This window comes from Megalops cyprinoides, chromosome 14 (genome assembly GCF_013368585.1).
Source record: "Megalops cyprinoides isolate fMegCyp1 chromosome 14, fMegCyp1.pri, whole genome shotgun sequence".
Taxonomy (NCBI): Eukaryota; Metazoa; Chordata; class Actinopteri; order Elopiformes; family Megalopidae; genus Megalops; species Megalops cyprinoides.
The window spans coordinates 25,389,706-25,417,254 of NC_050596.1; the positions used below are offsets into that span (position 1 = coordinate 25,389,706).

General features: G+C 41.1%; 1 protein-coding gene and 1 long non-coding RNA gene across 4 annotated transcripts; one reads left to right on the plus strand and one right to left on the minus strand.

Annotated features, from left to right (window-relative positions):
- The first annotated feature begins 3,261 nt into the window (after nucleotides 1-3,261).
- On the plus strand, nucleotides 3,262-27,250 carry zgc:162396 (uncharacterized protein LOC555292 homolog). 3 transcript variants are annotated; one of them, XM_036544644.1, is made up of 8 exons: nucleotides 3,262-3,334; nucleotides 6,283-6,347; nucleotides 21,778-21,961; nucleotides 22,951-23,111; nucleotides 23,843-24,056; nucleotides 24,630-24,730; nucleotides 25,353-25,386; nucleotides 26,252-27,250. In XM_036544644.1, exons 3-8 carry the CDS (start codon nucleotides 21,851-21,853, stop codon nucleotides 26,483-26,485), a joined length of 855 nt encoding a protein of 284 aa, XP_036400537.1. In that variant the 5' UTR covers nucleotides 3,262-3,334; nucleotides 6,283-6,347; nucleotides 21,778-21,850; the 3' UTR covers nucleotides 26,486-27,250. The 3 variants fall into 3 exon arrangements, with proteins under 3 accessions (XP_036400537.1, XP_036400539.1, XP_036400538.1); XM_036544646.1 differs by having other exon boundaries at nucleotides 25,353-25,490; nucleotides 26,252-26,418; XM_036544645.1 differs by lacking the exons at nucleotides 3,262-3,334; nucleotides 6,283-6,347 and having other exon boundaries at nucleotides 21,772-21,961.
- Nucleotides 10,011-11,945, minus strand: LOC118788667. Its single transcript, XR_005005422.1, has 3 exons — nucleotides 11,895-11,945; nucleotides 10,227-10,487; nucleotides 10,011-10,058 (listed from the first exon to the last, which is right to left on the minus strand). It is a non-coding gene; the product is annotated as an uncharacterized LOC118788667 (long non-coding RNA).
- Nucleotides 27,251-27,549: the final 299 nt, after the last annotated feature.

The window sequence follows — 27,549 nt, forward strand, 5'->3', positions numbered from 1 at the left end:
TAACAATATTTTGGAATTGAGAAAAATGCAAATGTAAGATTCCAAAACATTGTTAGAAGGAGCATGTACATCAGAAGAGCATATATACTACCAGATGTAATTTCTACAGGCATTGTATGTGAAAAAACCTGTCATTCATAAGCAGTGCAACAATTTACGGCCGGACTCTGATCACCGAAACATCACCCGCACCCTCACGCTGGCATTTCATGGGTTATTTCCTGAGTTATTATCCTGGGGGCAGCAGTGTAGCATAGTGGTAAGGAGCAGAGCTCATGACCGAGAGGTTGCTGGTTCGATTCCCTGCTGGGGCACTTCCTGCTGTACCCTTGGACAAGATGCTTGTCTGCTAAATGATAATAATGTAATAATGTAAATGTAATGTGTTAAGAGTTGAGTGTATGCTGCTTTGTGCAATGAAACATGGGTTCACTGTAATGGCAATATACTGGCAATGCTCTCATAAAGGAGTAATGACAGTATGATATGGCAGTTTTCAAAGGCAGTATGATGAACTTATGTTTATACCCATACAATGTTTTCTTTACACACAGACCAGCACTATACCAACTGGCATACTGATATATGGTGCAAGAGCCTGAACAGGGATTTATGATACAGTGGAATAAGATAAATCACAAATTTGAATTGATAAAGAAGAGGAGGTTCTCTAATGTGCAAATTTTAGGTTTCCGTGGCCGTAAGGGGAAATTTGTCTGATGCATGCATAAAATCTCAACCGTTGGAATGAAGTGAACCAGTGGTATGGAGGAACATGAGAGCTAAACCTTAATCAATTGCTCCCTGGCACAGAAACTGAGCTGCTCGGGATCAGGTTCGCAAAGTTCTTGGCAGGCCTGAGCCTGCACCAAGAGGGCATGTATCACTGCCTATATTGGTGTTTCCTCCCAGCTGACTAAGGTGAATTTCTTCACTGACCCAAAGCACATCTTTTTAAGCTTTTTGGTCTCTTTTTAATAATCAGAGAGCAATAGTTGACGATTTCTCTCGCTCACATGACAAGCAGACTGTCACGTGTCAGCAGTGTTTATTTTTATCAAATCAGTACAATCTTCAGTACAAGGTCACTTTGCTATGCGCCAGAGGCACAAAATAAATGTCAGCAACGCTCTGCCAGGTATGCCTCGAGGTTGGTGGTTCCCTTCACCAAGTTTTGATGGACTCGGTCCAGCTTGTCTCAGGGTCAGGCTCTGCGGGGGTGAGACACGGAGCGGTGGGTCTCTGATCAGGCAGACTCTGCCAGGTAGCAGTATGTGTTGTGAGTGCTGGGCAAACATTACCTTAAATAGATATGACGCAGGTGCCAGTGGTGTAGTATTCTCCCTCTCTGCACTTCTTCTCAGCCTTAACTCCCTCCGCACTGACAGGCACGAGGTGCTTCACCTCCGCTGCCCCGGTTAGCATCCAGCAGCGCAAAACTCTTAACAGAGGAGCAAGATGTAACAGTGCAGATAACTAATGTAGCACAATGCAAAGGGCACCCCAGGTTTTTACTTCTGCATTGTGTGCCTGTATGTGTGTGTGTGTGTGTGTGTGTGTGTGTGCGAGTGTGTGAAGACCCGAGAATCAATGCGATGTGAATAAAAAAAAAAAAAAGCCTCAATCTCCATGCTTGTACTGCTCTGCCCCCTAATGGACAACTGCGGGTATAACCCGTTCTTAAAAGGATGGACTGTTAGCTAATATAGGCAGGCAAGATCAACTGCAGTTGTCTTCTACGAGGCCAACAATCTTTCTCTCTGCCTGTGTCCTCTCAAAATATCTAGCCTCTATTGCTGAACCAGATACACTGATCACAGACACCAGCTGAGAGGGCCGGAGGAAGGGGAAGCTGCCCATTTGTCACACTTAGCTAGACTCCTTTTTATTATGCCTTTTGCACCAAGAACCACTCTGAAATACAATGCAGCCGTATTTTAATTGCAATTTTGATTCTGACTCTTTTCATTTCTTCATAAATGAGTCCGTTTCAAGAGACCTTGATTTGCACAAAATAGCATAAACAGTGTTGTTTCTAGTAGTTGTCAGTCTCTATGGTTTGGGCATTATTCAGTGTGTTGTGAGGTTCTGATTCACAGCCATGTCAAAAAAAGAGAAAATACAATACATACAGAAGAGTGTTCAAAAGCACACCATCACCACATAACTGAGTTTCTAAATTTGTGTGCTGAAGAGGCTGTTTGGTGCAATACTACCCTCTGCTGGTCATATACTGTATGGAAATGCTTAAAAACAATACTAAAGAGTAAAATAACATTTATTTACATATTACATGCTTAAAGCTTTTTCATGATTAAATTTAAAATAGAGAGTCATTAAGAAGAAACAGGCAGAATTTCAATAACAGAGTAAATACAGTAAATTGCTTCTGATCGTTTTGCTTCCAAAAATTATATAACTAGCATAAATTATATAACTAGCATTTTAATATATTATTCTTGAAACATTCTTAAAATATAGAAATGTAAGCACATTCCTGAGACAAGGTGTGTGTGTGTGTGTGTGTGTGTGTGTTTCAATGTCATCTCATGTTGCTTTGATGCTTGAATAAACCACTGCGTCGCTCTCTTCTTGTTTCTGTAGAAATACAAACAAAGATTAGAGTTTATGTTCACGGGGAGTTAAAAACAGAACAATTACCACCTAAACAATTAAAGTTAGCTGGGTTAGCCAAGCACGGGCCAAGTACAGTAAATGCGATAACTGCCCTAACACTATAAAAAATATTGAAATTATTATTTATTCATTGGTCACATGTGTAAAAGTGCAACGTACAGCAGCTAACAGTTCAGCCAAAAGTTTACAATAGTGCCACTATTCAAGGGACACACATGGATCTGTTTGGGCCAATGTTTGTGTAATTACAAAAAAAAAAAAAAAATGATGCGATCATGCAAGTATTTGATTCAAACTCTTTTGCACGTGTCTTTGTTTTGCATTTTGCACTTTGCACCAACAAAGCCATAAAATTTTCTGTAACAGACTATCTCAGAGAATTTAACTTACAGAGTCTGACTGCGGTTTAAATCGTCTCTGTTGTCTGTTAGAATCTGAAAAGGCAAACAGCAGCAAAACAGTTAATCATACACAGCACAGTCGTTATCATCAGATGCAATACCAGGATTAAGTATTACTTTGTCAATCGAGCATCGTCAATCACAGTGGCCACTGTCATGAGCAGCTCGGACACGATAGGGTCAACTTAACGACGTCATCTGGCACGGCACAATCGCGAGACTTCGTATGACTGGCCACGATGTTTAGGTGTCTGTAGTTTCGTAGGGGCTTGCAGGTTGCCTCAAAGCACCGACAGGTAACTACTCTTACGTTCCACAATTTTATAAGTGCGAGAGTTAGTGTTATTTTTGCTTGAACAATGCATACAACTCAGTCACACAGTGAACACTGATGTCGATTGGCTGATCGGAAACAGTGCTTACGGATTTCTCACGTTTTGCGTTTGTGTACTTAACAGCAGCAATGAAATGCATTTTCTACCTTGATGTTCATCAAGTTAAACCATAAACCATTTTCCCCAAACGCATTTACCGTTACGTCCCTTTGAACCACCAGTTCGACTCGCTTTGCGATCTGTCTAGGAACACTGAGAGACGTTGTGATGTTTTCTGAACACATCATATATCGGGTGATGTCTTGTATCGGATCCACGGTGTGCCGTGTAGTTGCAGTTGTTGGGGAAACTCTCAAAGACAAGATTAATGACAGTGTCACAACTGGAACGTCAGTGAACTCACCATAACTGTGATTTTTGAAAGAAAATGAGGCGTAGTGGCCCTCTTCACTTTCGTTCTCCTTCGCCGAGGTACCTGGGTTTCCTGTTTGTGGGGTAAATTTAATTTAATTCCAGCACACCTGTAGCAATGGAATATTCTTCCAGTATTATGGAGAGATTCTGTTTCTGGGGGTGTGCGGATGTTGGTTTTTTCCTTCCTCGCGGGCAGCATTTGGCAACCCCGGGTCTGCCCTGTCCCGGGGGCAGTGTTTAGTAACTCGGTGTCATCCACCTACAGGGCAGCGTAAATCACGGAAACTGTTTTGGCAGCGTGGCAGGTGTAAGTGTAAGCTCTGCTCTCAAAGAGGCATGTCCTGTTAAGTGTTGACATTCTAATGGAGCTAGCATCTGGTGGGGGAAAAACAAGTGGGCTGGGGAAAAAGTCTTTAAATGACATTAGGCAAACTTTGATGAATAGAGTAATGCTTGTTTAAAGGAAGTATGTCTGGCATCTAGATCTGTTCGTGAACAGTGACACCTTCATCATACCTTAAATTCATGAAAGTGTTGTTCTCTGCCTGTATGGTACTGGTGCTGTGTGTGCTTGTGCTTTTATAATGGCAAAATTAATTCAAACATACCTCTTTAGATTAACAACAGTTAATCTGCAGTTTAATTAAGATTAATTTGCAGCTAGCAAACTGGCATACAGCAATTTAGCTACAAAAGTGTGGATTTTTTTGAGTCTGTGTTCACAAATAAGGACTTACAGTTATTAAAACGAGAGATCAGTAAGTCTACCAATATCAAAATTCCTTCCTAAGAGCTGTATGTGGATTAGCTGCGTTTACACAGTGCCTGCTGGGAAAGGGAATGTAGTTGATGCAGAGAGAACGATAACGTGAAAGCCATGTTATTTTCATGGCCCCTGACCCCAGCAGCATACCCTTACAATGTTTTTGTTGCAATTTCATGGCCATTTTGAGCCTTGGATACTATGCTTAGCTACACAACATTTGGGGAAGGCGTCCAAACACTGGATTTTAATTGAAACCAGAACACAGCTGTCAGGAATTAATAGTGGAAGCCTTATGTACCCTGAACAGACCATAATTCCAGATGTTCAGCTTCAGTAGATAGTTGTGTTCCCAGAGGCATTTGGTGCATCAGACCTTGTGGTGATAGCCTTCCCTTACAACAGTTCACTGCCCTGTAGTGCTTATCAGCCTCACATACTGTATGTTGTCCCGCACATTACCTTTGTCACCTTTGACATCTGTGATGTTACTGTAGATGGTATCAGGTGGGCTGGACTCACTAGTCGTTGTCACTGGTAGTGTGCATGGAGCTGTGAAAGACAGGCAGGTTTAAGAAGTGTTTCATCAAGAAGCATTTAAATTTTATGTCGTCTTTTCCACCGAGGTGTCTATGTGGGGAAAAAAAACACGTAAATGTGAACAAGCCATAAAATTCCACACAGTCTTCTTTTAGTATTATTATAAAAAACAACATGAACCATTTTTTGCATTGACACTGTAACCATCAGCATCCCCACTAAGTGCCCTGGCAGTCAATACCAAAAGATGGCCAACAGGCTGCGTTACATTAGAAACATATCCATTTATTTCTCCATGACTCCAGCATAAGACCTCCAGCTGTGAGATCTCAAGGTGTAGCTTTATGGGCAAGCTGGGACGGGCCTTGTCCACCCTTTAGGAAACTGTAGTGCATTTTCCCCCTGTTATTTGCTGAAGTGGAGGGCCAGCGTAGAATTGGGAATCCCATCCTGGCATTGAATTTGCTCTCCAGTTTCTCCATCATCACCAGAAAGTTCAAGGAAGTGGTGTGCATTTCAGTGTCTAGTTCTGTGTACTTGGAGGAACTATGGCATGCACTTTGCCTGCCTCTCTCAGGACGCTGCAGTATGTCCTGTGGGGAAAATGGGGAGTGGACTGGATTCTGCTCCTGTTGCTTTCTCATCTGTGTTTCAGAGCCTTGAACAGACCCTTAAACTGGCACTTGCTAACTTAGGGTTGTCTGCTTCACCATCCAATCTACAGATCACATGCAATTTCTAAGTTCTTACAGAACATATGAAGATGGTGTTCTGCTCTCTGGTGTCTCCTTTGCTGCCTTGAACCTTAACAATATTAAGTTGTGGGGATCAAGACCATTTTTTTCCTGGTAACATACATGTTTTGGTTCCTTTTCCCTGACAAGCACATAGGGCACTACAACATATCACCAGCTGCAGGTGGTTAATACCTGATTCTCAAAAAGGCATTCATCAAAGATTTCAACAATGCCATTTTAAAATATCCACTTTAGGAATATCTGTCATGATGAATTTTTACTGTGTAACCTAAACTGGAGCCCCCAAAAAATTGAACTCCATTCAGTGTTACATATCCCAGTGTTGTTATCATCTTCTTTTACATCTGACTCATTTTCCATGTTTGTTTATTACTACCTCCCTTGTTTAAAAATTGTGTTTTTATTTTTGACGAGACGTGCCTCTTTCTTTCCAGGGTTGGCAGTGCGGCCGTCTAGATGACCTGTATCTGCCTATGGGCCTCCAGAAGCTGCTTAACAGGTAGGCCCATACAGACGTGGTGCCCCTCCTTTGGTGTCCACCCACAGGACAAGCTGTTCATGGTAACTATTCCATGGCTGAAGTCCCTGGAGTCCCCTGGTGCTGCACGAGTGGAACCTTTCCGCAGATGGGGATAATCTGCCGCCACTATAATATCAACAGGGGCCCTCCTGTCGGGGGTCGGGGCAATGTGTGATAGCAAGCCAGCGAGGAGGACCTAGCACACACCTAGCGTCCTCCCTCTGCCTCAGCGTACTGAAACTCGAGACCACACTTCCATTTAGATGCCATAGTTTTTCCTCTCTCTTTTCCTTTGAAATGGCTTGTGTATTGGCTTTCATGTCACTGTTTCCAATTTCCTTTTTTTTATAACTACTTAACTGTCTACTTTACTCCAACTAGTTAGCTAACATGATTATGACACTGAGTAGTGCTACGCTCATAAAGGTTTTTCTCCAGTAGTTTTTAGCAGTGAAGCAGGAACTATTGTGGAGGTCAACATACAGTAGGCGATTTGAGGGGGGGGGGGTGCTATCCCCCTTGTTAACCTGCCACCCCCCTCTCCATCCCCTAGTTAGTAGCAGAGAGAGTGCTGCGTGTGTATCTGCCATCCCCCCTGTTAAAAATGAACAAATCACCTACTGTAAACATATACGCCATTTTTAGCATGTAAAATGTGAATGTGTTGGGGGGACTTAGAGAAGCTGCGTTTACTTTTACCCCAGCAGTGGCCCAGGGGCGTCTTTTACATAGATGATAATTAACCATAGATCAGGTTATGACTGGTTTTTTGCTTGTCTCCTGTTTTGTCTCACTTGTAAGTCGCTTTGGATAAAAGCGTTTGCCAAATGAAGAGTTGTAATGTAGTGTAAATGTAATGACAGGTGTCGGGAGGTCATAGGCCCGTTGTCAATAACAGAAAATAAGAGTGAACAGCTACCACAGGAGGTTTGTGCCATAAAATAAATAAAGTGTAAAAAAAAAAAGTTGATTGATCAATTGATTGGAAAATAAATGCCATAGGGTTACCCTGGATAGCTGTGGGGCTCTGGGCAGCTGCATACTTGCAAATGGTCTGAGTGCAGTTGAAAAATTTTTGATGCACAAATGGACTAAACAAACATGAATTTATTTGCAAATTAGTGTAATTTTTGTTTGCAAGTAAAGTTAAAAATTTCCTGATCTGAGTGAAGCAAACCTAAGCTGGGAAGAAGAATCTTTGGAAAGTGCACTGAGCGTACACATCACTTGTATATGATCTTGGCGCGAAAGTGGTCTTACTCACCGTTGGTAGAAGGGTCCCTGCCAGAGCCATCGGTGTCGGTCCTCTTACCGACTGCTGCTTTCTTGCGGTAGAACAGTAAAGCTCCCAGCAGCATTCCGGCACACAAAGCCCCAATGCAAGCCACAATAACTTCTGTCAGCCATCCTTTCCCTGTATTGGCACAAAAAGGAAGACGTGACCAGAGGCCACAGTACGCAGCATATTCAAGGCAATACTACCACAGATGAAAACGGTATTGTTGCAGCTCTTTATGTATGTTATATCTTGTGCAAGTATAAACCGATGTTAATCCTCTCCATGTCACATGTGTTGTGTGAGTTTGACACTGAAGACATAATATCACGGCCGCTTCCATGCTGGACACCATACTGTCTCCGCTCCTTCACTGCATTAGGGAGTGTCTTTAGATTTGGAAAATATTTTTTTTTTTTACAAAATACACAGCATAGTGGTTTTACATTGATTCAAGGGTAATCTATCTGTACATATGTGTCTGGGATGTGTTTTGAGAATTTCTCTGTGAGGAAATGTGCAAAATTGTACCTTTTGAGACCAAAATTTTAATGGGGAATAGAAAGAAAAGCTGGCTTAGTAGACATGACAATAAGAAATTTGCTATATGTTGTTTTAATAGTCATAATAATTATTTTATTATTACATGTTAGGTTACTGTGTAGTGTTTTATCCAACAGTTAGATGGATAACGTGCATAGGTTTAGATGCTATACTTATTTGTTATGCAGCTAGAAAATCCCCTTGCTCCTCTGCTACCTTTAAGTAGATGCCTAGCTAACTAATAGCATCATGACATCTACAGGCAGTTACTTTTAAGAAAACAGGAATAGAAACGTAATTGAATACCGAAACAACCCTCAAGTTCATAATAAGCAAATGTTAGTCAATCAGTAAGGAATGCTATTAAGAAATGGACAGGCCTTCACACTGGCTAAAGATAAGATTGTCCAGACACACCCCACTTATCAACACTGCTAAAAACCACCCAAACCAAGTAAAACCACCAGGCAGTTTTTCATAAAGCCCAACACTGGAACATCCTTTCTCTTCAGCAGTTCAGTTCCTGTGAAGTTTTGAAAATGTGAGGCTGTGAGGTCACAAATGAGGTCACTGATGTTTTTATGAGGCAGTATTCACTTTGGCAGTTACATTGGCTACTCCAAGCCTTAAGGCCCCAATTCTTGTTTTTTTTTGACACACAAAAAACTAAAAACTAAAGCTGTGAAAGGGGATAAGGTACTGCTTTCTTGGGCTGAATGTTGAAGTGAACCTAAAGCTGAAGTGAAGGAGGTGTGTAGGAAAGGTGTTACGTGAAGATCCAGGTGGTTGTTTCAGCATAGGCGGTGGCAGCAGTGTGAGATGCAGAGGGGCCAGCACTCTCAGCATGCTCTCTGTGAAGACCGCACACGTCCAGCTCAGCTGGTCTGTACGGAGGCTGGAGAGGGTCAGATTGAGCTTCCTGTTGGAGGAATGGAGAACTTCCTGTTTGACCAGCACACCCTTGTCTCCTTCCATACTTAGCCAGGCCAGAGTCACTGAGCCAGTCACTTCTGATACCTCACAGCTCAGGACGACTGACTGATTCCAGGACAGACCACCAGGGGGCTCTGCTGAAACTGAGATAACACAGGTGAACATTAGAACAACATCAGAACGTTAGAAAAATAACACAACTTCCACTGTATGCAGACATGGTCCATACATGTGAGTAAATACCATTTTTGTATTTATTTTCTTTCTTTCTTTGGTGACTAGAAGACTCCTACAATGCGCTGACTGAGAATCAAGCATAGTTTCAAAAAAAAACAAAAAACAGTCAGTGCCGCGCAGCGCTAGGTTATGTGCTATACTTTACATTAACATGATACCTCTGGCAACCTTTCACACTTTTGCCTGAACCTGGATATTCTGCCACCATATCATGACAGAATATCTCAAGTCCAGAACTGGACATCTCAACTCTGAAGACCACTGTTGAGAAAAATGTTACTGTACACGTAATGATTGTCATGTTGACAAATACAGTTATGTTCATCTATAGTGAAGTCTTGGCTGGAATTGAATATTGACTCTCCACTTACCCTGAATAGTTATCAGTCTTACGGAAGCCATGGCAGAGCTTTCAAAATGACAAGTGTACTCCCCACTGTCTCCAAACCTCAGTGGTGAGATGCTCAAGGGGAAATAACATCCATCGTAAATGTCAGTCGAGAATTGTTCTCTATCAGTCTTCTTGGAAACAGCAGTAGGATTGTTTCTCTGAGCTGATGCCACAGTTACTGTTGTTGTCCCAGACACCGATACCCAGGCCCAAGAAGCTCTGTTGTATGTTGCTGTGGACCTGCAAATCAGCACCACCTTACTGCAGTTGCAACTCACTCTGTATAGAGTGTGGTGTGTGAGATATGTACCTAAAGAGTAAATGTTATAGTTTAGAGGGACGACTTCATACGGCTATAAGACAAGCAAAGTAAATTCAGCTGTAATTTTTCAGTTGTTCATATAAAGAATAGAAAGTGATTCAATTAGGAGTAGTAACAGTACATTACAAGCATTTCAAAATTTTAACAAGTACAAACCCAGCTCAACGTTGATCGTTTTGTTAACGGCATATAAAAGCTGCCCATTCTTTCTAAGCGTGCAGCTGTATCGCCCCTGGCTGTGTTGACCAGCGCTGTGGATGATAATGTGGGCTGTGTTGTTGTAGAACAGCGTGGTGTTAGCGGTGGGATCTCCTTCCTTTTCCCACTGCAGTGTGGCAGATTCAGGCACCCGAGACACCTCACAGCTCCAGGTCACATCAGAACCTTCAGAAATTTTTCTCCATAGCGACAGATCAGCTGCAGAAAGAGAGCCGTGAATATGGAGCTGTTCTGTATCTTGAATCGTATTTGGTACGTTTCAAAATGCAATCACCCAATCCAAAGACCCATGCCGGTCTCTTCAACTATGCAAGGAATTTGAGGAGATGGAGCAGTGGAAGTGGAACAGTGTTTAGGACTAAACTTTTTAGCTTGTTCTTTTGTGCTGCATGTTCTGTTACAGTGGAGATGGTTTAATTTTAATCTGGCTAATCTGATTTAAATTTCATTTAAATGATTTTCCAGTAGAGACAAACTAGAAAACAACTACCTACAATTTTACAGCCACAAGTATGTAGAGTGTACTCTACTCTGATTTTTAAACGTGGAATTCCAGGTGAAAAGGGTAGATGCAAATTTGTGTTCTAAGAAATCTTTCTCTTAATGAACACAGTGTAGACTGTGGAATGTTAAATTTCTCAGATTCATTTTTTTCAAGAGTCTTATTTTAAGTCTGAGGAAGGCAAGGTTGTTTTCATCTCTAACAGGCATCCAATGTCAACTGATACGCTGACACACTATTTTTTTCTTAAAATATTTAATATGCTGTGTTCCTCAATAATTAGCATGAGATGAGAGATGCACTGCATACAAATTTAAATTAATTATGTACCTTTGCTGTCCATTAATTACTGTATTACATGTTGTAAATGAGCACAAATTGGTGCACAAATTGATTCCTATAGGTAACTGAATGATTCTTGCAGGCTGAGTTTTAGATACAGCTGTAGTACAGGATTGATACCAGCATTTTTGATGACTATATGTGACTGATTCTAATATCAAGCTTTTTTATTTGAAGAACACCCTGTATATGCAAATAAGTGTCCCTCTTTGCGCTTGTACGCTGAAAATGGCTGTCCCACACATAAAAAAGATATACCAGTGAGTGGAATGGAAAACAGAAGGTAAAATGTGTGACTTTGATGAGGGTGCACACGCCCCTGAGAGCATGGGGGCTAATCCACAACCTTTCTCCATGGGTACTAATTGCAGAACCACTTTTTATATGGAAAGACCTGAGACTTCCGAGTTCTGACAGCACTGAAATATGTTTGATTGATTTTACTTGGTCGTACTGCTGAACAGACATAAAACTGCAAACAGTTACACCTATGAGCAGATCTGACACAGCAAGGAGATGGTCATTAGAGGAGGATATATTTACATCGAAAGTGTCGTTGGTGAGAAAGCTCTTTAGCCTGAAACTGACACCCATCCACACCAAAATAGTACTTCCCTCAAGCAAGTAGGCAAGTGTTATCAGTGCTTGCAGACGCATCATAAGCAAAAAGCAAAAACAATCAACTTAAGAATAAATGTGTCATAAGCATATTCCATCATCATTTTATTGGGTATGCAGAAATTTAAGTAAGTGTTACTTACCTTTTACAGCAAACACTTCAAACCAAGATAAATTAACATACTGTGGTTTAGTTTGTGCAAGAGAAAAAATTCCTGCGTTTCCAAAATGTGGTTTTAGAGAAAGGCCATTTTTGTTGAATGAAAAGATTGCCTTCAAATCCATATTCCAGTCATAGTATCCAGTAGACTTTATGTTCAGTATTTTAGCATTTCTGTATCTTCCATCGTGTGACGTCCACGCCCACCTGTATTCTGCCTTATTGGCAACAGGGGCTGGTAAGGTGACCTTATCCTCCTGTTCACTGTCGAAGAAGATATTCTGCATTACCGCTGTAGAGGCAAAGTGAGATGCCAAATGCAAAGATCCGTTTGCGTAAGCGAGATCATTTAAATCAAACACAGAGGTGAAATGCAAAAGCTTGGTGGATATAACACAAACACAAAACAATAATGTCAAAGTGCATCTGGGGTTTGTCGAGTCCTCTGACACATACTTATACAAATAAACAAGCATGATGATTTTAACTTTATTCGTGTAGAAGCACTTGCATGTGTGGCTTTCTTTTAGCATGAATGTATTTACCGAAGCACTAATTATTACAACATTGTGTGAGGTTTTCACACATTTTCAAATGTTGGCTTTTCTGGCCCTCATTCAAGGAGGTTTATCAGATGCACTTTGTCGTTTTATGTCACTCTGGATAATACTACCTGCTTAATGAACAGTTAAATGTAATTGTAAACGCATGACTGTAACTGAACTTTACATATGTCATTTCTTTTTTTTAGTCTGAAATACTTAAATGCAGAAGTGGAATATTGCCTAATCTCCTCCGCTCCTCTGAGTTACCAAAAGCTTATGACGCATGTTGCTATTTCTGATGTTGTGCTTTTTGTAATTTTTATGTATATATTTTAATAGAATTCTTGCTTCTTTTATATTATGCATTTTGCCATTTTCTAGTGCTTATGTACCCTTTTTTAGGTATTGCTGTTTGTCAGCCAGTTCTTCTCCCATAGAAATACAATATTGGTAGACATAGCTACCTACAACAGTCTAATATACTACTGAATCACTGACCATCTGACCGTAGACTGAAGACTCATCTGATTCTTATATTTTGGATGTATGTATATATACTTGTATGTATACAGAACCAGTTTGGAAAGAAATTCATATGTTGGTGTCAGCTTCACTGTTCATAATTAATTTCAAGCATTCCAGCATCAGCCTTTAGATCAAAAATGTCTTTGAATGCATGTTTCCCATTATCTTAATCAGCTGTCTCAAAACGTTTGAGTGGTACTTTATATTTGTGCAAGAATTAAGACCAAAATTTGTTATTTGTCCTTGTCCATTTGTTTCGTTTGTTGAGATGTTCCAGATACATTCACAATGAAAGACAAGAAGAGAGACTTGCCTTCAGCTGAGAGTCTGTAACAGTACCCTGTCACCCACGCCAGAATCCACCACCGTGCTGTTCCCATAGTGCTGTGGTCCAGTAACATGGTCCTCTACTCACTCTGGCTTCATTTAGAATTTAGCTGCCATCTGCCAGCTAACTTCCTACTTCAGCATGATCTGCTGCAGAGGAAATTTCTAAGAGGAGGAAGTGAAAAGAGCAGTGGCTGACGTGAGCAGCGTGAAAGTCGAAGTGTTTTCAGTCCATCTTTCCACGTAGTTCTCGTTATCAAACGGCCTGCTGTCATTTACAGTGGGGAAATACTAAAAATGTAGTTACCTATGAAAAAGTTACCTATGAAATTTTAAAAGCTGTACATACATCAGCTGGATGAATTCCGGTGTGTGCAGTCTGAATCTCTGGCTTGTGGTTGTAGAGAGTGTGTGCTGCCAGCTCAAAATGTCACTCTTTTTTAGGTTTGAACACAATTGGATATTATTGTTTAAATTAAATGATAATTGTTGTATTTATCAGCTATACGGGAATGCCCTTGCATATGAATAATTCTTTTCCTGTGATTATGTCAGATGAAATCAAAATGAGACATTGTTTTGACATGCGAACAGATTTTCATTTTGTTGTCTCTGATTCCTGCTTAACATAATATGAGTGAACAATTGGTGAAGTTTTCGTAAACTGGAGATTCTCAGAAACTGAACAAAACGCCTGCTTTGATCTTCCACGGCTTGAGGGTTGCAATTTACGATACGCCCCTAAGCAAACCATGTGGCAGAGCTAGCCAAAGAGAATGAACATATTTGAAATGTTTAATGATATAGTTATTGCAGTTATGGATGAAATGCAATCAAAGACACTGACAACAAAATTGAGGATTCAAACTTTTCTTTTGTTAATTGTTATTTATTAGCCCATCCCTCAGGTTAGCTAATCAATCATTATATTATGCAGTGTAGCCCTGCAATCACAATACTCACACAATGTGTGTAGCTAGATCAACTCAATGTCTACTACTACTACTAATTATTATTATTTTTACAAGAAGAAGAAGAATTAATATTTATTTTATAGCACTTTTCAAACATACAGCACAAAGTATAAATACAGAAAAAAAATACAGGAGTGTAGAATGGCAAATGGATCCAGGGAGTTTTTCACAGACCTAACAAAGACCTCCGAGAAATGTAGGGTGTGAAAAGTGATATGTTCAGGTGCATTTACACCCCAGTAAACGATTAGGTTTTTAAACCTATTCTAAAAGTCACAGGCGGCCAGTGCAGATAATTTAAAATTAGGGTAGTATGTGTAACAAAGCAGCAAAACAGCTACATTACATAAATGACTGGAGTGACAAAATTTATTCGGCATTTTACTTTCGGAATTGATGCCTGGGGTGACATTGTGCAACACACAGTGGTCGTTAGGGACGTGCCCGGAAGTAACCCCTCGGTGGCCGGGAAGTAAGGCTGGCTGTCACCCTCACAGCAGAAGCTGTGGGGAGGGATCGGGTGGGATCAGGTACACATCAGTTTTGGCTAGGATTATCCTTACTGTCCACTTAAGGAAGAATCCAAGCCATTTACTGCATTATAGTTATTTGTGCTAATAAGTTAACATGCAATGTGAAGTAATTGAACATTCAGATTGATAAATTAATTATTGAAGGAGTGTAGAAGATGTATATGATAGACTTGGCTGACACCCTTCATTCACATGTATGCTGTGGCTTAACTGACAGAACACTAAATTCTCAAGGGATGTGGAAAAAGGCCTCATAACATGTAAAATGCAACCACACCATATGTATAAAAATGTGTTTGTGTTTTGAGATAATTGAGGTGAAATGAACATTTTATTGATGATTAATTATTTTATAATATAATAATGTAATTTTTAAAATAGTTTCTAAAGCTGCACTTTAAAACAATTTCCTCGCTCTGGTAATCAGTGATGGTAGGGTGGAGCATCCAAAATGAGCCAACTTTGAGCACCTCTGTCTCCTGTAAGGCTGGACTTTCAGCTCCAGAAATTTCAGCCTAACCATTTCTCCCTTTGGCAAACATGGATGCATTTTTTTTGTTACTCAAAAGTTAGGACAGACATTTCTTGATAGATTTCATATGGCGTGACCCTATATGTATTTATATGCGCACACAGACATCAGTGAGTTAGCAGTGAATTAACTTGGAGAAATTGCACATCTTAAAGGCTTCTCCTTCACCACAGGGCTCTGTGCAGAGCAGCTGACCAGTCATCGAGAGCTCTGTGTCTCTTTGTTCATGCTGCATGCTTCCCCTCTCTGCCTCTGTGTGGAATCAGGTACCGACAGCTCAAAGTTCTCATGCGTTGACCCTTGGGTGCCTGGGGTTCCTGTTGCGGTGAAGATATTAAAACTCTTAGTCTTACACGGCGTTAGTCACACACTTCGGCCCATCACTGTAGCGGAACCACGAGGTGCAGCTGTGTAGGGGTATTCCGGTGCTCGCGTCCTCACCTGTTTGCCTCCTGCTGCAGCAATGCCACAGGAGGGCGCCGAGGAGTCCGAGAGTGGCAGCCACCACCACCCCCACTCTGATCACTGTCTCAGTCCTGCACCCTGTGTGAAAGGGAGCACAGTATATTATAAATGCATCTGTAAGTTAGTCTCTTACATTCAATCATAGCTGTATATAGCTGTGTTGCTGTAGCTGGCTGATGCTTTTCTCCTACATAAACGACTATGGGGTGATTTACTGTAACTGTTTCCATGCCAACAAATCCACCTGAACTGTGGCATTTTCAGTACTTCTGGGATTCCAGCAAGTCAACCTAACTGGTGCATGGAGAAGGCTAGCTGCTGGACTAAGAGCATGTGTTCACTTTATAACTGGCTTGTGTTTCACCTAAATGGAAAAGTTTGGAAATACATTTCCATAATGTCACACTTACAGCAAGGCAAATTTTTAATTGAATGTTTCCTATCATGATGTTACTTGTGAATTGTGATATGACTCCATCTATTCCCATCCCTGCAGCACAGATGTGTGCCTCGATGATTGGCAGTCTTATGTCATGTGAAGTAGAGACATTCAGGACGTTACCAAACAATGGTTTGTTTTTAACTTTTGTGGCATTAAAGGCTGACAACTGTCAGTGAAGGAGCTGTGCTTGTAAGGTGTTACCTGGTTGTGCAGGCGGTGGCATCGGTGTGAGGTGCAGAGGGGCCTGTGCTCTCAGCATGCTCTGTGTGAAGACCGCACACCTCCAGTGCAAGTGGCCTTTATGGAGGCTGGTGAGGGTCAGATTGAGCTCTTTGTTTGGACGATGCTGACTCAGGACTTCCTGTTTGACCAGCACGCCCTTATCTCCCTCCATTCTCAGCCAGGCCAGGGTCACTGAGCCAGTTACTTCTGATACTTCACAACTTAGGCTAACTGGCTGATTTCTGGACAGACCACCAGGGGGCTTTTCAAGGACTACACAGACACACATGCAAATGCAAAAGATGAGTTTTGATTCATTGAAAGTTTATGGTTTTGTGTGGATTAAAAAGAAATAAGCGTGGATCACAGTTTTAGCCAAAACAGACATGTCTTTGTCAAAATGAAGCTTTAACGCACAGGAGTACAGCTTTAACAATGTAGTTCAGGGCAGCAGTGTGGCATAGTGGTGAGGAGTAAGACTTGCAGCTGAAAGGTTGCTGGTTCAATTCCCCGCAGGGGCACTGCTGTTGTGCCCAAGGTACTTAACCCAGAATTGCCTCAGTGTAATGTTGCTGTATGCTGTATAAATGGATAAATGAATAAAATCGTAATTGTAAGTCTGCTAAATGACATAAATGTAATATAGCAAATCATAATATAGTTTTTTTTAAACTTACCCTGAAGAGTCACCAGATGAATATCATTGAAGTAGAAATAATCAACATTACAGGTGTATGTTCCAGTATCTCCAAATTTTACAGGTTAGATGGTCAAGGGAAAGAATTTTCCATCGTAACCTTCAGAGAAGAACCTTTCTTCATCAATCTTAGTAGAAATGTTTACAGGCTTGCCTCTCTCGGCTGATGCCACAGTTAGTGCTGCTGTCCCATCCGCGGCTGCCCAGGACCATGTAGCTGTGCTGTGTGTCGTAGAAGACCTGCAGGTCAGTGCAAGCTCACTGCTGATGCCGCTGTTTCTGTACAGAATGTGGGAGGATTTAGCTGTGTCTGCAAAATACAGTGAAAAAAGTATTTTAGAAGTGTGGAGATTGCAGTGCAGCAGATATATACTAATATATACAGATATATAGTATATATATATAGTAAATTATGTACAAGTTTAGTCATATTTGAGTGTTGATGAATGGGTGTGCTTCCACTGTGGAAGCAGCTTACTGTTGAAGAGTCAAGAATATTCCTTCCTCATACCTTTCCTGACCTCTAGCATATTAGTGGCAGAGTATAAAAGCTGCCCATTCTTTCTGAGAGTGCAACTGTAGCTCCCCTGGCTCTGTTGGTCAGTGCCGTGGATAATTATATGGGCTGTGTTGTTGTAGAACAGCGTGGTGTTAGCAGTGGGATCTCCTTCCTTTTCCCACTGCAGTGTGGCAGATTCAGGCATTCGGGACACCTCACAGCTCGCACTTACATCAGATCCTATAAGAAAATCGAGCCACTGGGACGGTTCGACTTTAAATGGAAAGAGTAAGAGGATTAAAAGAAACATTATGATGTTTTCTGTCAAATTGCACAGTTCATAGGGTGGAAGTATATAAGTATCCTCAGCTGCATAAACAGGTCTCTAAGAGAACTAGCTAGAACAGTGATGAATAGAAAACACTTTTTTCCCAGTGAATAGTGGCCATATTGGTGACCAAGTGTTAGAATAAATATGTGTAAATAGAATGTATGTTTTTTAAAAGTGTCATATGCTCCAAAAACATTTCTCAATTGTTAAATAGTCCACCAAAATCATATATTCATATCCACGGAGCTAAACCAGCCTTTTATCAATTTTTCAATCCAGTATTATGAAATGAAAAATTTATAGTTGGTGTAGTGTTTTTACATTCCTTCATTATGAGTATTTCATGTGGAAGTTGTAATGCCTCTGCTACACGCAAAGAGATATTCATATATAACATTATATTATGTATTAATAACTGTAATATATATATATATATATATATATATATATATATATATATATATATATATATATATATATATAAATATATGATATAACAACTTACTTTTTAAAGCAAATACTTCAAACTTTGCGAGAAAGGCATGGTAAGGGTTTGTTTGTGAAAATGAATAAATGCCTGCATATTTAAACTGTGGTGCCAGTGGAATGCTACAGTTGGTGCCCAGCCAGAAGGAAGACTCGAAATAGGTCCATGAGAACTTTCCATTACTGTATTCTATTTTTGCTATTATGGTCTCTTTGTATTTGTTGTCATGTGATGTCCATGTCCAGTTGAATGCTGTCCCGTCTGTTACAGTGGGCACAGAGAGAATTATCCATTCTTTTTGTCCATGGAAAAAGTACATGCTTCTCACTGCCACTTTAGAAAAAACAGAGAGGGCATATTTTATGAAAAGGAAAAGAAAGGTAACTGATCAGTTAATCAGATGTGTGCTCCTATCTGATTAGTTATAGCTAGAGGACAAGTCGGTCGTTGGTCTCAACTTTCACTAATGTTTTATCTTAGTTGATGCCTACACAATATTCTCTGTTTATTTCCACATTTCCACATAAAATGAAAATAGACTAAATCTATATTGTTGCCTCTACAATCAACAGTCTGAGATTTGTCATTAAGTTGAAGCCAAATTTTGTCTAAATTTTTCATTATAATATGCTGAAATGTATTGGTATCGTCTGTGATGTACTATAAATGTATCACTTTAAAACAAATGAATTTCAAATGATATTGTCCAAAATTATGTGAATGTATTAGCCATTTTACAGTATGTATTGATTGTACCACAATGCACTGATTTATTTCAGATCATTACAGCTGAAATATGGCTTGATCCACACAGATATAAAGAGAGACTCACCCTCAGCTGAGACTGTATGACACTGTCCTGATATCCACACCAGGATCCACCACAGTGTTATTCCAGAGGAGTTATGGTTCTGTAACATGATAGATCAACTAACTCTGCATCAATTTCGGGTTTCCAGGAGATAACTATATTAACATACGTCTCCTGTTGCATGGCACATGATGTATGGTTGTATGCTAGAAGAGGAAGAGTATGCTTACAGGAAGCGCACCAGTGTTGTGTCAAAAGTACAGTACTTGCGACAGAATTCTGTTATACCAGAAGGAGAAGGCGCAAAAGCGCATAAATTCTTACATGGGAGTTGACTTGTGTGACCTTTTGGCATAGCGTCTGCTTTAGCCTGATGGGACTACAAGCTGAAAACCCCTAGAAACTCACCTGAGGTGAGGGACGTCATCAGGAGTCTGTAGTCTGAGCTTGTCTGCAGTTTAGAGTTGATCACCTTGAAGAATGGCTGTGTGACCTGTTAATTTGATCTGTGATCATTGGATAAAACATCCTCAGCCCCACAATACTGTAGTTCCAGCTAATTTGCCTCTCCCTTGTATCTGCAAGTAAGATGGGTCACGGCAACGGTATAAACTTTTGTTTTACCTATAAACTTCTAATGAACAAACTTGTTCAACAGTCACACATGCCGAATTGTCTCTTAATTGGGCTTGAGGTTAGGGATTTTTTTTTTCTTTTGCATGGAATTAAGAAAATGGTGAAAAGCCCATGAATTTTCAGTGACCTTATCCTTGTTTTAACAGAACACTTACAAATCTGAAAAGCAGTCAGGTTTAAGGGAAATCAATGTCTGGTCACGAATTTTGAGTGTAGCGTATTAGAAGGAAAAAAAAATCTGACAATCTGCTCTAATGTTATAACAATTATAGCAAAACTGCAGTTGAAGAAGAAAAAGAACACAATTGGTTGCCCTACAGCATTCCTGCTTGACCAACTAATGATGTATCTAGTGTCAGTTCAGCCTGTGATCAGTTTCAGAACTTAGTATTGATTCGGGCTGACTGGCTTTGGACATGGCACAGAACTGAATTCAAAATAGTGAATGGAGTGCAGCTTTTTGCTTGATGAAATTCCAAGCCTGGAACTGTGTTTTGCATAGTTGCTGTGCTGTATCTGAAAATGATCAATTCCTGTCGTGTCCATGAACAAGTTCATTGTATTGTGTATTAGACAAGACATTGGGGAGCAGGTTTGCTGCAAAAAGATCTTAACCCATTGAAGCCATTGGTGTTAGTTGACAGACCACAAATTCATACATTTAAAGTGAGTATGAAAACTACAGTACCTTGTGTTGTTATATTAGCAGCTCAAGGATACTTTGAAATACACTTTCCAACTTTTTATTTGCTAGCATATGACTTTAATTGCATGAGATTAGCGATATTTGTTTATTTATATTTTGTTTTTTTCTGGTAGCCAGATTGTCCTACAGGTCAGTGTGCATACAAGGCTGCAAGTAAGACAAGGCTGCAAGTGGAAAATGTTACAAAAGGTCTTTCTCATCACCGCCTCATATATTTCCCTTACAGCAAAGGCATGACTAGTAAACAAAAAGAAAAGTTCCCCATGCAGCTAAATGTTTCACCAACATGGCCCTCCCTTCAGCTTTGACTGTTGGTAAAGGAAATAGATGTGGTTTCTGGGACTCTGCTGTCATCAGGAAACATGTATGTGTCAACCAGTGTCCTCAGGCACGCTTGCTACAGGATATTGTCAAACTTCTTGTTGCACCTGCTATGGCACTTAATGGAATATGACAGATAATGTTGGACTGTGACACTTTTGATTCAGTATCACATTACACTACATATGCTGGTTTAATAAGAGCATAAAGGGAAGCATTTCATTGCTTTTCATTTGTTTTCGACTTTATTTGATGAAGCTATTAAAATAAGCGCGTGTGCTATAGGCTACCTTCCTCATCTAAGTGTGATTGAACAGGAGGCACATGCTGATGAGTAAATGTGGGAAAAAAAATCTGAAACATCTGAAAACACTTGCACATTTGACATACATTTCATCACCTTCACATGAAATGGTTTCACTAGCTGTAGCTGTTGCTAGTTACTGTTTTGTAGTGTGAGATTGTGAGAATATCCTGCCTATGTACTGAGCATTTATTATCAGCCGGGACCCATACCACCATCTGACTTTGTCTTGCCAAATAAGTAAGCAGGGCAAGGCTTGATAGTGCTTGGATTTGTGATCTTTGTTGAAATGTGCTGTGACTGGTATATTGTGCTGTAGGTGGTGCTGTATTTCAGAGGAGACCTTGAACTTCTCCAACCATACAGTCATCTCCAGTCTACGTAGCTACATTTTACCTCATCTCTGCAACAGATACACAGTATCATTAGCATTTTGGCCTGGTAGCATCCATGGGATTTCCTGGAATGGTTAACAAACTCCTCTTATTGCTCTGGGTGATGATTGACAGGACATTGACTGGTGAAGTCCACCTGTATCGGCTGAGTCACAGAGTATAGCAGAGCTTTGGGCGTGAGAGCAACATGACCCACAGGCTGTTCGAGGAGAAGCACCATGCCTCCCTCTATCAGAAGTACCGCTTTGTCCCCCCTGAACCACTCAAAGAGCTCATCCTTCAGTACCTGGACAATAAGGTGAGCCCTGCTGAGTCCTGCGCATGAACTCTGTAACTAGAATCTCTCTCATTAATTATAAGCTGACTCTTCACACACAAGTTCCTCAAACTAATATAAACTCATTGGCCATTGTGTTGTGACAGTACAAAATTGTATGGAATTGATTCATATCTGTCTACATTGAAGAAGGACGTTGAAAAAGTAGTTTGTCCTTTTTGGGGGATCTGTGCATTTTTCTTGATATAATTAAAAAAAAATGTACACTCATCAGCTTCCCAGGTGAAAGACCCACACTAAACCTTAGCTGAGCAGTGAAATATTAAAATAGGTAAAAAAAGACTTTCTCCACAGTTGAACAGAATGGCCTTAGAACTTAGAACTTAACTGTAGTTTCCAAGATTCTCTTTTCTTTGTATTAGCAAAGAAAGATTGTTTCATGCTTGTGAAGAATAAACAACCATTGTGCATAATAAGCTGTCACAGCTGTTGGATGCATTCACCAAAAATGTATTTTAATAATTATGGCTGTGTTGAAAACCTAACTTATAACATCAATAAATATTTTGAATGGACATATTAAATTAAAAATGAAAAACAGCTCTGAATTATATTGTGACTAGGAATGCACCATTGCATATAAAATTTAAAAATCTGTTGAAATGTATTTGTATTAATAATAGTTAATTTAGTATTTTACATATTGCTTCTAGCACACTGTATATTATATGAATTACAACATGGTAATATACAATACACTGTATCATAGAGGTTACAACACACTCTGCTGTATATCCATAAAATAACATTGATGGAAATGGCAGTAGTGTGCAGTATGGCATATATTTTGACAATACCTGTCTGCATATGATCTCTCTCTTGCTTTCTCTGTCTGTCTCTCTCTCTACATGTATATATATACAGTGTGTGTGTGTGTGTGTGTGTGTGTGTGTGTGTCTGTTCACCTCTAATGTTTTTTTTCCCTTCCCATGATGCACCATATCCTTCAGAAAGGGCAGCCTCATGTGTTAGCTGTGGACCTGGGCTGTGGGACAGGGCAGAACTCGCGCCTGCTGGCTCCTTACTTCCAGGAGGTTGTGGGCATTGACATCAGCGAATGCCAGCTGGAGCAGGCCCGTGCAGTGCCAGGGTTTCCCAATGTCACCTACAGGTCAGTGTGGGAACTGCACCACAACCAGTCTAGATGCACAATCCGTGTTCAGAGTCAGAGACACGCCGATGTGGCTTTATATGCACAACTGTTGTCACTGTTGAAACAACAGACTTCGGTCATGATGCAGCCACTATGGAACCCGAATCCTTACATACGCTACAGAATTTAGGTCTTCAGAGATTCCAACAGTATTTTTGGATTGTAATAAAGTGGGTGTACATGCAGGCAATATTTTAAGTACTCTGAAGAATTCTGAAGATCTTGAGTGAATATTCTAAATATGCTGGTAACTTGCACGCAAGTTTATAGGCAGTTGAGCAAACAGAAAAAAAATGTTATGAGCATAGTATCACTTTCTTGCTGGAAGATATTGGGACAGTAGTGCATTAATTTTTTGTTTAAATATCAGTCATATAATTTCTGAATATATTGAACTTAAAATACTGGAAGATGACATCTTAGGCTTGATACTACCATCTTCATTTAGAAGTTATGTTTATATGACTGTTATATTTGGTCTTTTGGAACGTTATTGGAGTATACCACTCCTCTTATTCTGAAGCATGTTTTAAGACTGCATTACTGCCAATATTTTATTCAGAGTAAGATGATCATAGGTGCAGGTCACATTCCTATTACTTGAATATTCAGATTAAAATAGAGATATTAGGCTGCATGGCATGGCCTCCACAGACACGCAGTGATTGGCAAGGACTCTGGCCCTTTAGGGTGGGGTCTGCGGAGGAACTGCCGTTCGAGGACAGCTCGGTGGACCTGCTGACCGCGGCGTCAGCGGCCCACTGGTTCAACCAGGAGCGGTTCCTGAAGGAGGCGGTGCGGACCCTGCGGCCCCGGGGCTGCATGGCCCTGCTGGGCTACACGGACAACCTGGGGCTCCACTACGGCTCCTGCGGGGACAGGCTCAACTGCATCTTTGAGGAGGTCAGGGGGAGCCTGTGGCACCCGTCATGCAGAAGCACTTCCCCGGCGAAAAGATCTTTTTCACTTTCACAGAACGTCACAGTGTTAATATGGCCCAGGGCACACCTACTCAGAGTTACCAACAGTGCTCAGTGTACACTCGGCAAAGTGATGTGGTACTGTAACATAGTGGTAAGGAGCAGGAACTGAAAGGTTGCCAGTTCGATTCCCTGCTGGGGCGCTGCTGTTATACCCTTGGGCAAGGTACTTAACCCAGAATTGCCTCAGTAAATATTCAGCTGTGTAAATGGATAACATGTAAAAAATTGTAACCTATGTAAGTGGCTCTGGATAAGAGCGTCTGCTAAATGCAATGTAATGTAATGCTGTAATGTAATGATGCACTTACTGTACACAGCTGAACATTTACACTTACATAAAGTAATTCAGTTTACATACGTAGTTCAAAGCCATGCACCACAACCAGTGTCCCAACCACTACGCCATACTTGTAACGCAATGGTCACTCACATGGAGGATGGAATAATGTCAGTGGACTCTGTTGAAACCTGACCTATTACTGACCTCCACCAGGTGAAGACGTTCCTGTCGCCCTATGTAAGCACACCGGTGGCAGTGGCAAACACCAAGCTACAGGATCTGTTTGATGCCATACCTTTCCCCGACAAAGAGAGGTAACACACAGCATGGTCTTCCCACCCAAGCACTAACCAGGCCTGACTCAGCAAAACCTCCCAGATCAGAGAGGACCAGGCAGGAGCAGACTGCTACAGCATAGCCATAAACCAACTTCATGGTGTTGAGGAAACAAATCTGGACAGGCAGGGAGCAGAGGAACGCACAGAAATGGTTAAACAGAATAAAAACACACAACGGGTGCAAAAGCTGTTCCCACATATCTTTTTCAGACAGTGCAGAGAAACAGTGGGTTCAGAGCTAACATTAAAATGAAGGAAGGTATGACAATTGATACTTTGTGTATAAAATTGACTGTTGTCTGTGTGCTGGGTGTGACTGTTTAAATATAAATGCTCTGGAAGCTAGTAAAACAATGTATTGCACCCTTTTCAGGAAATTCTATAGAAATGGTTAACTACTGGGATTTGATGAGTGGGGACATGTCCCATATGAACATTACCTTAAGTCTTACTCCCTTACACAGTATGTCCAACTTGCTGTACCATTGATGCCATTCGATGAATGGACTTCAAGGCACCCAGCCCAGTCTTGCTTAGTCATTTCAATTTTTTTTTTTGTTCAACCCCAACCCTCCCTGTTCTCTTTTTTTCTCATGAGGATTGAGAGTATTGAAGAAAGGAAGCGGCTCTCTGTGAGTAGTCTGGTGGGCTTTGTTGAGTCCTTCTCCTATTACCAGTCCTATCTGAGAGCAGATCCTGAAGCAGCCACCTCCTTGCTGCAGAACATGCAGAGCAGGTACAGTCTTTGCTAACACAGAGCAGCACATAGCATGTAGACCAGGTTAAAGCCTCAGCTAATGCAGAGCTACACAGTGTAGTGACACCAGTCGAACTCTCAGTTAATGCAGGGCTACACAGAACAGTTAAACCAGGCAAACCCTCAGCTAACACAGAGCTACACAGAGCACTCAGACCAGGTGAATCCTCAGTTGACGCAGCTACTCAGAGCACTCAGACCAAGCAAACCCTCAGCTAACACAGAGCTACACAGAGCACTCAGACCAGGTGAATCCTCAGTTGACGCAGCTACTCAGAGCACTCAGACCAAGCAAACCCTCAGCTAACGCAGAGCTACACAGAGCAATGAGATCAGACAAATTCTCCACCAACGTTGCTATACAGTGCTGATTTGCTAATTGCCCTGTTAGTTTATGGTCAAAGCATCTGTCATTTATTTTCCAGTGTCCCAGACTTTGCTCCTACCCTGAGAGCTTTTCTCTCTGATTGTAAATATCTTCTGAAGTTGTAATACCTTCCCTTTCCTTTCTTGTCACTGTTTGTCCTCATTTCCAGTAAAAATCCCATCTACTAAAACGCAGGTGAACAGTGCCCATTAAGCGCACACTGGTGACATCGTTCAGTAAATGCAATTATTTGCGGCCTGAGAAAGCAAAGGCCCTTCAGGGTATGTCAGGACAATCAGTGGCCCTGCCCCCTTCTGCTACGGTCCACCTGTGCTGATCGGAGCAGGAGAAAGCAGCTCTTTCTTTGTTTCAGGTTCCTGGAGGAGATGGGAGTGTCATCCCCGGACACAGAGGTGGAAGTGCAGTTGAAGTATTTCTGCGTGCTGGCCTGCAAACCACAGTGAACAGCGTTTTAGATTCGGACCGTGACTTTTGCCTTCGTGCAACTCCCGCCCACAGCAGCAGGGGGGCGTCAGTCGTCTATTCCTGGCTGAGGCGATTTCGTTCAGTTTCTCCGTGGGGCCCTCATTGTAGATGCACTGGTTAATAGAGTAGAGCCCTCACACACTTAATGTGCTAATTTGTTGTAATCGGGGCTGTAGCAATTAATGGATTAATTGGGTTGAACAGAAGATTACTTGTGCAGGGAAAAAAAAAACCTCTAAGCTCTGACCTCTGATTCATTCAGCCTTGATATGTTTTAATGACGTTTTGTAGTTGCTGGGTATTAAAGATGCTATGATTATTATATTCAGCAGATATGAAAGCTAACATGTGCACTGCTCAGTATTATTACATCACCAGTACTCCTCAGAATTATTGATTGAGGTTTAAAATTGTGGTTATGTGGTTGGAACAATCAAGCAATACAAAAATTAAAATGATTGATAAACAGCTTTTTGTGTGCAGTGCAGAGACTTGTTTTCGGTCTGTATTTCAATGCCATTTCAAATGAAAGGATACCTGTTATTCCTGTCAGAACTCAGGCAGGGACTCAAGCGCAGACAGAGAAAACTGGGCACATGGGTTTATTAAGTCCAGAGGGCAATCTAGAAACGAAGTCAAGGCAGGCAGAGTCAAAAAACCAGAGCAGACACGGCGACCAAAACCACAGGGCAGGAACGAGGAGCGAAGTCGGGAAAACAGGCACGAAAACAGAACCGGCAGGCAGACACGACGAAAAGGCAAACAGCAAGTAACAACACAGCGAACCGGGACGAACCAGCAACAAGACAAGACACAAGCAGGACTTAAATAGGGCAAGGCTGATGAGAAGATGGGATGCAGGTGCGCAGGCAGGCAGGTGAAGACAGTTAGGCAATCAGGTGGGCGGCAACAGGGCGGAGAGCAGGGCAGGGCTGGAACACAGGGAAAAACAAAAGCACATGGCCAAGGAAAACAAAACAACTACTTGTTTTTTAACACATTGTGTACAATGTATAAAAAGTACTTTTTGTTTGTTATAAAAGCAAACATACTAGAACTTGACTCTATTTTGGTTGGTGTAGCATAGTGGTAAGGAGGAGGGCTCATAACTGAAAGGTTGCTGGTTCAATTCCCCACTGGGGCACTGCCGCTGTGCCCTTAGACAAGGTATTTAACCCACAATTG

Excerpts from the sequence above, each read along its gene's own strand:
- zgc:162396 (XM_036544644.1), top strand. The coding sequence starts at position 21,851 with ATGACCCACAGGCTGTTCGAGGAGAAGCACCATGCCTCCCTCTATCAG. Across the intron at positions 23,112-23,842 it reads TTTCCCAATGTCACCTACAG|GGTGGGGTCTGCGGAGGAAC; the intron begins GTCAGTGTGGGA and ends CTGGCCCTTTAG. Across the intron at positions 25,387-26,251 it reads AAGAAAGGAAGCGGCTCTCT|GTTCCTGGAGGAGATGGGAG; the intron begins GTGAGTAGTCTG and ends TCTTTGTTTCAG.